This window comes from Sciurus carolinensis, chromosome 7 (assembly GCF_902686445.1).
Source record: "Sciurus carolinensis chromosome 7, mSciCar1.2, whole genome shotgun sequence".
Lineage (NCBI taxonomy): Eukaryota > Metazoa > Chordata > Mammalia > Rodentia > Sciuridae > Sciurus > Sciurus carolinensis.
The window spans coordinates 12,618,515-12,630,649 of record NC_062219.1 but is presented as its reverse complement, the minus strand read 5'-3'; the positions used below and the strand labels follow the sequence as shown (position 1 = coordinate 12,630,649).

The following is a 12,135-nucleotide window of genomic DNA, read 5'->3' as shown; positions in this document are numbered from 1 at the left end:
GGAGAAGCACCTCCCTATGCTTATAGCCTCAATTCAATTAAAAAATAATTTATAAGTGTCTGGTGTATGACAATAAATGTAATAGGAAGTGGCTAACTTAAGTGCTTATTTTCAAATCCCTTTTTTTTTAAAGTTAAGATCATAGAAACTAGATAAGCTACAGACTGACTGATATAAAACTTCCTGGGCCCTTACTAGGTCTGGACAATGAGTCAAGAGTGAAACTGACATGTGTCGCTTCCAAACCAGAACATGTGACCCTCCAAGGTTCTCTGTCTCTCTGCCCTGAGGACTAGCTACATGAGACACTGATTGTCTTGTTAGTCTATGTGTTGAAGTGAGGAGAGTGACAGCAGATCTCCCAGCTGACCCATCCGGACATAAATAATCAAGGAATAAACTGCTAAAGTTTGGGGACTGTTTGTTACAGCCTCATAACCTAGTCTATCCTGACAGGTCAATCCAACAACCAGAGGTCAGAATGGAACATTAGAATCAGCAGATAGAGCAAAGTGCTCAGAATAAAGACTTGCAGTGAAGTCACACCAGTGTTTAATTGAAAAAAATTAAAAGCTCTGACATTTAAGCAGAAGAACAAGACTATTAGTTCAACCATTTTAAAATAAAAGAAGGTCATCTCAGACTCAGAGGCCACTGGTTATTTTTCACAGCAACTGCCCAGTGCATTTAATTTAGTTTTCCACCTCTCCCAAATTCTGATGGAAAAAGAAAAAAATTGGGGGGGAAGGGGTGCAGGGATATATCATACCTGCATGCACACCCTTTGAAGAAGAAAAGAGAAAAGGAGAAGATGACGTACTACCCACCTTCTGCACGGTCGTGGTCAGGTCCAAGCAAAGCTGAATGATCTTGTTCTTTGTTACCGAGAAATCAGTGATCCCTGTAAACGGAGCCCTAGAAAGGAACGAAAATTCTCCTTAAAGCAAAATGGGGGTGAGAGGAATCCACAGGCATTCCACCCCCTGACAGGCTAGCCAAAGCCATCTTTCACAAGCCTGTTTCCTCAAGTCACACACCCAAGAGGAAACGGAATGGGAAAGAAACACAGTCTAGGAAAAAACATCAAAAAATGGGCCCGAAAGTTAACAGCACATCGGAAGTGAACCAACAGCCTGCATACCAACCAAACAATCATTAATGTGTAATCTCAGTAAAACACGACCTGAGCACACAGCTGTCCTCTCCTCTAAGCTGAGGTTAACTTGTTCCTGTTTTTAACCTTTTAAAACAACTTCCACAGGAACCCTAAGATCAGCACTGGTCTAAGGCTTCTGCATTCCAGGGACTTGAGAGGGACCAAGTGCAGCCTCCTGTGCCCCTGGGACCCTCCGCAGCTCACCGGTCCAGCCAGGCTAGCAGGGCCTTGGCAGCTCCAATGAGCTCCACCACGGACGTCAGGAACTCGTTGGGGGGCTTGTGTGAAGTGCTCCCATCGTAAGCTGGACTCTTCCGCCGGCTACTTATATAATTCTGTAAGTTGTGGGAAGATGCTCGCAGTTTCAGAACCAAGTTCTTCATATTATCAGTTTCAAGGCCATAATTCTATGGGAAATAAAAATCAAAGAGAAAAATACAAAATGATCAACAATGTCCAAACTCTCCTAACAAATCAAGAGCCCACTGAGTGACCAGAATCCCTCCTGCAGGCAGCCCAGAATCCCACATGATCTCCCCACAGCCCACCTCACCCCACTGCACCCACACCTTGCTCCACCCACAGCCTGCTCTTCCTCTGTCTCTCCCCACAGATCTCAGCATGGACAGCTCATTCTCAGCACTCAGGTGCTGGTCCACGTGTCCCTCTGTGAGGATTCCTGACCACTTAATCCAGAGCAAGCAGGTTTTCTCAGCCTCAGTCCTACGGATGTGGGGCTGGACAGTTCTCAGCTGTGGTTGAGGCTCCTGTGCTCTGATGTTCAGCAGCACCCCTGGCCTCTCCCCATTAGATGTCAGATGCATCCCCTCCCGAGTTGTGACAACAAATAAAAGCCTCCCAACATTGCTGTGTGTTCCAGAGGGAATGTCACCCGCTTCTGTCCCTATCTGGACCACTGTGTCCGCTGCCGTTCTCCTCTAGTGGGGTGCCAGGCCTGCACCAGGCATGGAGCAGGGCTCTGTGCATTGCTGACTGCTATTTCCAGCACAGCAAGCAACACTGGAGTCCTTGAACGGATGGATCTCCATCAGCTGAGACTCACAAAACAGCAACATCAAGTGTCACTCCACTGGAACGAACCTTCCCTCTCCAGACCTTCTAATCTGTGTTCTTTTTGAACAAGATCTGACTTTCTTGGGTGATCTGAACATCAATTGCATGTGACAATATCATCCTAGATTCCCTTTCAGATAAAGAACCAATCCTAGGACACAGCGTATAGATGTGAAATGACTTTGGAGGAGCCAGTATGGATTTCTATATTCAATTGCACATACATATCCTAAATGGATGCTTGATCATCTTAACAACAACAACAACAAAAAAACCCCAGAAGATATTTCTGGGGTTACTTTATACTGTCTCAATAGCACCCCAAACCAAGAACCTGGTACCATTTAAAAACTGGCAACAATATCCTGGGCATTTACTCTATGCCAGGCGCTGGGCTAATATCTGACTTTTATGATCTCAGGAAACAACCTGTGAAGGTGGCAGTGTTATTTCAAGTTGAGAATCCCTTATCCAAAATGCTGGGGACTAGAAGTGTTTAGGATCTGGGATCTTTTTTATTTTTTTTCATTTTTGGGATATTTGTATAGCTATCTTGGAGAAGGAATCCAAGTCCAAACAAAAACCCATTCATGCTTCACAGACAGCTCACACAAGCTGCTAGAGGTGATTTTACACGCTATATTCAACGTGCCTGCTTTCTGACTCTCGCCCAGCACTTGAGGGCCGGGGTAGAATTCTTTATCTGTGGCATCACATGAGCCCTCAAAAATCTGCAGATCATGGAGCATTTCAGGTCTCCAGATTTTCAGGGCAGGGATGCTCAACCTGTCTTTCTCATTTTACAGGTGAAGAAACTGAGGCACCAACACAATGAATTCTCCAAAGTTACAGAACAGATCAGTGGTAGGGCTGGGATTCTCGCCCGGATGCTCTGCATCCAGGCACAAGCATTCCATCTGTCCACTGTGGATTCACCCAGATGTGGCACACATCTGCCCAAGAAAGGGCCAGGAGTGAGATCGGAAGTAGGTCGACATTAGACAAGAACAAGGAGAATTAGCCAGGAACCCCAAACAGAACGAACAATCAAGTCGCTGCTTAACTCTCCTCAATTCTCTGCTGACACGCTCCACCCTCTCTGAGGATGGGGACACTCAGCTGGCTGCAGCCATACAGTCAAAAGGACCAGAGAGGGCAAGACACACTTCAGCGTCAAGATGCATAAAACATAAACACATTCGGAGGTCTGCAAGAACAATGGTAAGTTAACAAGAAGCAGCTCTGGCTTTGAGGAAAGGTCTGACTTTAAATAGGTTTTATTGGATGTTTAAATTTATGTTGTTTACTACCAAAATTTAAAGAAATAGAAATCTGGGAAGCATAAATGACCTGCAAACCATCTTTTACAGACTTTAAGTGCAAATTTCAAAGTATAAATGTGTTCTGCATTAACAGCACTGTCCTATGGAAATCTTAGATTCACTCGCCTTTTCCCCTCGCTAGAGACTAAAATAGAATATTTTTCTTCAGTGGAGAAGACAAAAACAAAAAGATGTACTTTCATCATGGCTTTTTTAAAAATTCAATCAGACTCACAATCGAACAGATTGAACGGCAGAATGACACAGCTTGTTTTGAAGGACCTGCAACAGTGATGAGAGGGACAGGTCCCCTGGCTCCATCTCCCAGCCTCCTCCTATCAACAGCGTTGACAGAAAGCAGCGAGGTCGGTTGTCCACGGCCAGTGCCACCACAAATTACGTGGAACTTTTATCCCTGCATATGACGTTTACTTACTGAGCTCAAAAAGGGTCCGATGCATTGATTGCTGCCGGAAACTCGTAAAACCTCCACCTCGTGGCTTTTAATGCTAAACTGAAGGGGGAGGGTAGCTTCTCACAACCGGTTCTTTTCATTTTCCACTCCATTCGCTCTGATTTTTTTTTCTTTTTTCTTTTTTTTTACAAAACGAATCATGGAACTGGAAAGATGGAGAGATGTATCTAAAATTGAGTATGATTTTTAAAAGGAGGAAGGATGGAGGAAAGTTTGCTCCCCTTCGACCTCCTGCCCCAGCTAGGAGAAAACAAGAGACTGAGGACATTGGCGGGAAAGGACCTCTGCGGGAGAATGTAAGCAAGGAGGATCATGGACCTCGGTGCTCCACAATGAAAAGACGGAAAACGAGGAACTTCTCAGACCGGATCTGACGGGGTCTTTTCCCTAACACCTGTCTCCTGAAACGGCTTTACGGGAGGCATCCGGAGCACATGAACTACCCTGGGAAGGGAGCTCAGAGGTCGAGAGCGTGCGAGGCCCGGTGTGCAATGAAGGAGAGGAAGAGGAAGAGGAGGAGGAGGAGGAAGGAGGACAGGAAACAAATTAAGTAACAAAATGAGTCCCCGAAAAATTCACATACACACACTAAAACGCTTCCACCACCATCTCCCTTCATGTCATTGAGGTTTAGCCATCAGCACACATTTCCAGATCCGGCTGAGAAACCACACACCAGCCAGGAAGAAAGGAAAGAAGACCAAATTCTCGGTCTTCGGGGGCCTTAAAATGACCCACACTTTAGCTCAGGGCAAACTGCACAACTCCGCTGTCCTCTTTCCCATTTCTGCCACCTCTGTTGATGATCTAAAGGCGTGACAGAGGCACAGTCAAAGCCATCTTACTGACTTGAGTCAATGAAGTGACAATCTAAGAATGCACTTCATGGTTTTCCTAAGGGTATATGATAAGCCCCTAAGCAAGATCTAGGTAAGCCAGGCATGGTGGTGCACGCCTGTAATCCCAGCAGCTCAGGAGGCTGAGGCAGGAGGACCATGAGTTCAAAACTAGCCTCAGGGCTAGGGAGATAGCTCAGTTGGTAGAGTGCCTATGTCGCATGCACGAGGCCCTGGGTTCAATCCTCGGCACCACCAAAAAAAAAAAAAAAAAAAAAACTAGCCTCAGCAACTTAGCAAGGCTCTAAGCAACTTAGTGAGACCCTGTGTCTAAATAAAATATAAAAAGGGCTGGGGATGTGGCTCAGTGATTAAGTACCCTTGGGTTCAATCCTCAGTACCAAAAAAAAAAAAAAAAATCTAGTTAAATGCAACTTGCTGGCAGAGATTTCTTCTGCCTGATATCACCCATTAAAAGACAAAGAGAGAGAAAGAAGCTTCCTGAAGATTTGCCATGGGTAAATGATGAATAATGACTCATCTCAGGGATGTGGCTCTACATAAGCAGGCTACACAGGTAGATTCAGTGCAGGTGTTTCACTGAACCACAAATTTTAGGCGGTATCGCTGATACATGTACTGATTCCAACTTCATTGACTCCGCAGCCTATTTCAACCTTAAAAGGACAGCTGTCCCTGCCCCAGCCTTAGGAAACTAGGGCTTCATTGATTTGACAAAGAACACAGGGCCCCATTGTACTTTCTTTTTTTTTTTAGTTGTAGGTAGACCCAATACCTTTATTTTTTAATTTTTATGTGGTACTGAGGATTGAAGCCAAGGTCTCACGCGTGCTACACTGAGCCACAACCCCAGCCACACATTATACTTCTTGGTATCCATCACGTATTCTTGACCTGTGCTGTCCAACCAAACTTTCTGCAAGGATGACAGTGGTCTTCATTAGCACTGTCCAATATGGTGGCCCAGAGCCACATGCACCTGGGCACCTGCAGTGTAGCTAGTGTGGCCAAGGGTCTGACTTTTAGTTCACTTTAAGTCATTTTCACTTAAATAGTCACTTGTGGTAAAAGCTGTCTGCTGGAAAGAGCAGCTCTAGAGTTTGCCAGTTCCCTCTGCCCCACATGGCTACAGAAAGGCTGGGCCCGATTCTGAGCTCAATCCTGGGAGGTGGTCCTGTTCCATCTCATAGTGCAAGTCTCTCTCCGAAGCCACTCCTGCCACCCAGGTCAGTGTTCACAAAAGGCCCTTGCTCTCTAACCATTACTGCCAACTGAGAGCCACAGTGAGCCAGTTTCAGAGAATTAATCAGTAGCTCTTCCTTATTTTCAATCCCTATCCATTCTACCTACTCCTCTCTTTGCTCCAGAACTTTCCAGTGACTTTGTTATTTCCTCTCTCCTTCCTTACTTCTAATTCTATTCATTTCCTGTCTATCATAAAATCAACATCCACTGCACTGAGTTTACATAGAAACCTCTTTCATAACACCAGGGCCAATCACAGTGACACATCAACTGCCCAGGAGGCAAATACGCAGAGCAAAAAGCTACCAATTTGTGCATCCAAAGATCTACATGGCGTTGAATTACACAGACAGCATTAGTATATGCGTTACGGTAAGAATATTTTAAATGATTATATGAAGCCTAGAGATATTTCACGAAAATGCTTAAGAAACTCTCCGCAGCTCACTAGCAAACCCTCCAGGGACCCTCCTGCCCGGTGCAGTCTGGGGTGCTCTACTGCACAGAGCAGTCCAGCATGAGTCTGAGGTCAAAGCCTGGTCTACAGAGGAAATTAGAAGGAAATTGTAGGAGATAAAACACAGCTTTGGTTCTGGCACTTGTCCAGCTTTGTTCATTTTACTCTAACGTTTTAAGAGGCAGGGAAAAGGAAAAAGCAAAGAGAAGCCCAGAGGCAGGGGCTGTTTATCCTCCCGCGGGATGGACACAATGTGCCTCTCGTCGACCCTTCTCCTCGCCTCCCGTGCCGTGGGTTTCAAAGTCACTTGTCCTCCAAGTATTACTGCAAAGTGAAGGAGACCATTCAAATTCACAGAACATCAAGCAGAAAAGACCGAAAAGCCATGTTCCCAGAAAGTATAATAAAAGTAAATTCCAACATGCGGGACTGTGAGTAACAGACAGTTTTAATAATAAACAGGATGCTTAGGCACGTCCTCCGCAGTGCAAAACCCTGACCCGTAAGTACACGGCCCCATCTAAGGTGAGTTACTGTACAGATGGGGAAAACAGATTCCCCAGAGGTCGCGGAGGGAGGAATCTCCGGAGCCCAGCCAGGATTAGAATGCAAAAATCCTGCCTCCCCGGCCAATGCTCAGGCCACTTGGCCACGGTGTCTCCCCTGTGGCAGCTCATTTATCAACCACAAATAATTTCCCCATTAGTTTCCTAAACAAGAGCAGCTCATCTCAGCGCGGAAGACACGGCTCTGTCCATTTTAAGAAGAATACGCACAATGGGGCAAGTGTATAATGGACGGAACGCAGACCAGCAAAGGCAAACCCATCGGGAGCACATTCTTTCCCACATTCTGGGTGATGTAATTGTATATACCTCTGGCTCGGGTTCAGGGCATTATTAACCCAGCTTGAATGCCGACCAGCGCGTCTAGATTCTAACAGTTAAGTAAACGGCATCCTTAGCGTGGCACCCCTGCAGAGGGATTGGAAGCCCACCCAGGCCAGTCAGTTTGTAAACAGTGCTCTGACAGGTGTTTCTGGCCCTAAAAGAGCTGAGCACACAGTCACTATGCGGTGTCATGCAAGTACCAGGCCCGGCAAAACTGAATCCACTCAATTACAGCCCAAGTTCAATCATCGGTTATAAGCAGTGAAGTTCACCTTTTTCCCATCTAGCTGCCATTTCCTGGGTTGGTTATTTCAAACACACACATCAGTGCATTTAAACAGCACAAATATCTGTGTAACTGAATATGTTTTCAATAGTCACAAAAGCAGACATGAAAATCGGGACATTTCTTATTTCAACTTAGAAGATGACATTTGCAGTCAAGATTGGGTCCATCCTTTTAGTCTTTATAAAAGATAGGAAAATAAAACTAATACAGAGATTTTCCATAAAAGGCAACTTTTTTTCTGTAAAGGACAAAAGAGTAAATATTAGAGGCTCTGAAGGACCACACGGTTCCTGTTGCAACTACTCCACTCAGTTGCTGCAGCAAAAAGCAGCCACAGACAACACGTGAGTAAATGAACACAGCTGTGTTCCAATAAAACTTTATTTATGAAAACAGACAGTGGGCCAGGTTTAACTCACAAGCCATAATTTTCCAGCCCTCACTCTAGAAAATGATGTTTTTCTTCCCTTCTGGTATTATCTTCAACTCATGCTTCCGTTGATGGATCACTAAGAAAATAATGATGTGCTAGATCATGATGAGGACCTGGCAGAATAAAGTTCTAAAGGAAGACATTAAGTACAGATCACCTCCTCCTGAACTAACCAGTGCACAGAGAAGGTCCACAGCCTCCAACACCAGCTCCTGGTGTCCGATTCGTGTGACCCCCAGCTCTTCAAGATCCTGATGGGAGATCCGCAGCAGCTGCTCCCCATCTATCTTCTCCCGCTCAAACTTGTGGACATACGGCTGCAGGCAGTCATCTAACCCTACCAAAAAAAAAGAAAAATCATTATCATCATTCCATTTCTTTATTCCCCCAAATGGCTCACATGTATATCCATCTCAGCAATCACCATATACACTGCCACCACCTGATGGGCACCCTTCACGTGACATCTTCAAACAGGTTTGAAATGCACAGTGCAAAATTCTAAAGTGGACCAAGCACAATTTTATGATAGCTACCTTCCCATCCCCTATAAACTAAAGGTGGAAACACTAAATCCCTGCTGACTTGAAACACTGGTTATCTGTTCCAGACATAGGTTATCTGTTTGCTAAGCAACCTCTCCTTTGGGGACACCGTGCCTCTCCCAGTGGGCTTGCCAATCAAGATGCTTTGCTGGGCTGGTGATGTGGCTCAGTGATAGAGCACTATCCTAGCATGTGTAAGGCCCTGTGTTCAACTGCCAGCACTGGAAAAGAATACTTTGCCACAGCAGTTGGCATGTGGCCAGGTACCAGCCAGTCACAGCTGCAGGAAGGGCCATGTGACTCAAGCAGAACCAGTCAAAATCTTCCTTGTCATTTGGCACATGGCTACAAGACAGCAGCTCTTTATTCCTTTCCAGCTGAAAGTCGGAGGGTACAACCTTGAAAGTCAGAGGGTACAGTTGATCATTTTTCTGATCAGTTTTCTGAGAATAAATCCATTTGAGAGAAAAAAATGTTCTGATAATATCCTACCATGTCCCTCAATCCAACCTTCCTAAAGACTCTTCTATTCCTAGGATTTTCCACCTCAATTGAAAGGAATTCCCCTTCTAGCTGAAGCATGTCTTTGATAAGTTTCTGGCCCCTGCAGCTGAAGAAGTTCAGATGGGCACAAACCTAAACAGGGAGGAGCCAGCAGTGGTTCAGAGAAAGCAATACGAAGTGGTTAGCTTGGGGCAGCTTTTCCAGGTCAGATAGTACAGCCAATGGGTCGGAGTCTTAATGCTTTCACTGAGTGACTAAAGTGTGTAAGCCAAATAGGACTTGGGATTCTTTATTCCTGTACAAAGAACTCTTTGGTCAACTTGATATAATGGTTTTAATGGAATAAAATCTTACCCTGAGTCAGTCAATCTTTTCAAAGCTAATGATAAAAATCGCTTTTGACTAGATTTAGATAAATTCAATTACAATACAAAGGATGAAGACTCAATTTTTAACAAAACATGCAGAAGGTATGTTGCTACCCACCCCAGTGCACACTCACACACACACACACACACACACACACACACACACACGCTTTTATTTAACCTTCTCAAAAACAGTGTCGTGTGGGTATTCCTCTGGGTTAGCAAAAGTAGACAAGATGTCCAGCACTTCCTTTTGGTCACACTGAAGTTCATGAATCTTAAAATCGGGTGATATGTGACGCTACACTACATCTCAGCCCCATAAACTCTCACCATTTGCCTCCAGATAATATGTAGGAAGAAGAGTTCTGTGCTAACCATTTCTTGCTACCAAATAGAAGAAAAGGAAAGGAAATTTTTAATTTTACAATAACCAACTCATCCTCCCCAATTTGACATCTGTCTAGCAGAGGGACTCTGCAACAGCCAGTGAGCTTGGAGACACTGACACAAACCCTCTCTGACCGCCTCAAGCTCTGGTGGCCTCTGGCCAGTGAGTCAGGCTGGCAGTAGAGACAGGAGGTCTGCAGGCTGAGACTGATACCCTACCTGGGAGACACAGGCTGTCCCAGCACCAGGCCACCAGGAGCCTGTCAACTGGGGAAGGGCATACCCATCTGCAGCAGGCAACAGTGACAGGGGACAAGGTCCAAGGGCAGACCCCTAACTACTCTGTCCTCCCTTTGTAAGGCTCCTGGAAGACCCGCAAGCTGGGACAGTCACATGGCTGGTGAGAAACAAGAAGAAGGATTTCGTCAGTTGTTCTCCTCAGCTGGATACAGAAGAAAAGAGCTCAAACTCACGCCAAAGTCTACCTGTCACGAGCCTCGCTCTTCTGCATTCTACTTGATAAACAGGGATTATAACCTGGGATTATGGAAATTCCTCTTCAAGCATCTTCCTAAATAAGCAGCAAGGCCTAAGTACAAAACAGTTATTAAAATAGAATCACAAAGCCTCAGAGGCACTTAAAAGATACTTTGGATCTAAGTGAGTCCCAAGATTGGGAAAGAGCAGACCAAAGACAAATTACTGTGAACTCGGCCGTAAATCACTTAGCCAGCCCTAAACCAGGTCCCAGGCAGACCTACATGTTCCCCTTCAGGATCTGACTTCTCTAGTCCACTTCTAAGCTTTACAAAGAGCTTTTGTCTTCATCCGTTCTAAAAGGTTAAGAAGGCAATCCCAGGTATTTAAACACTGTTATGGCTGAATTGTGTCTCCCCAAAATTCACATGTTGAAGTCATAACCCTCAGTGCTTAAGAATATGTTTGGAGAGAGAATCTTTAAAGAGGATATCCAGTTAAAAAGACAACATGAGAATGGTCTTGATTTACCACTGGTGTCCTCGTAAGGAGATGCCCAGATGCACACAGAGGGAAGACTCCATGAAGACACACAGGAAAGACAGCCATCCATGAGCCAGAGAGGTCTCTGAAAAAACCAACCCTGCGGACCTTGATCTCAGACTCCCTGCCTCCTGAACAGTGAGAAAATAAATTTCTGTTGTTTCAGCCACCTATCCAAGGCACTCTGCTATGGCAGCCCCAGCAAATAAAGATAAGCCTAGTCCCACTTTATTTCATATTCATCCACACATGGTAAGCTGTTCTTCTAATAAATAAACAAGGACCAGTGACCAGTGGAACTGAAACTGGTGTTTGCTCTGCAAAGAAAACTCAATGCTCGAAACCCAAGCATCAAAATGAGAGACTCCTAATAGTCTTCATGTGCAGGACACATTAACCCATGGAAATGACAGTTAGGAAACCACATCCCATGGATATTCAATAAAGAGAGAAAAAGACATGGCCAGAGTTCCCCTTCAATTAACCAAAAAAAAAAAAAAAAAAAAGGAAGCAACAGGATTCCAGTAATAACCATGGAGCACTTAGGAAATACAAGGGGAACAGAGAGGAGGACTGGGGATGGGGTACAGTGGGGATTCTAGTCAGCCGGGCTGCAAGTGGTCACAGACGAAGAGCTGTAGGGCACAGAGCAGACCAGAATCTCCTTGAGGGTACTGGGGGAGATGAGCAACGTAGCCTCAAATCATCAAAAGTTCCCTGAGACAGGCCCTGGGCTGGGTCCATAACTGCGCTGTATAAACACTGGTGACTGTTAGCACGACAGTGTGCTGATTTTTGTTCTTTGGGGTAAATACTGGGTCATAGATGGTGGTTCCATTCCTATTCTTTCGAGGAACCTCCATACTGTTTTTCAAAGTGGTTTGTACTATGCATATTTATAAAATACCAATTAAGAAACAAGTAAATAAATAGAAAGAAGACCAGTACAGTAGAGGAAGGGCAACAGGCGGATGGCAGAGGGGAAGGAAGGCGGGGGAGGGGGGCACTGGGAACTGAAATGGAGAATTAAATTCCATGCCTGTGTGACTCTGTCAAACTGAACCCAACTGATATGCATAACACTCATGCACTAATAAAAGCACTGAAGTA

At 45.1% G+C, this 12,135-nt stretch overlaps 1 protein-coding gene across 1 annotated transcript in view; it reads right to left on the bottom strand.

Moving 5' to 3' along the window:
* Positions 1-12,135, bottom strand: part of Cnksr3 (CNKSR family member 3) — an 87,613-nt gene that overhangs the window by 26,042 nt on the left and 49,436 nt on the right. The window contains exons 2-4 of the mRNA XM_047559687.1: positions 8,372-8,535; positions 1,361-1,563; positions 828-915 (exon numbers count right to left, since the gene is read on the bottom strand). Coding sequence (XP_047415643.1) covers positions 828-915; positions 1,361-1,563; positions 8,372-8,535 — 455 coding nt within the window. The remainder of the gene's footprint in view (positions 1-827; positions 916-1,360; positions 1,564-8,371; positions 8,536-12,135) is intronic.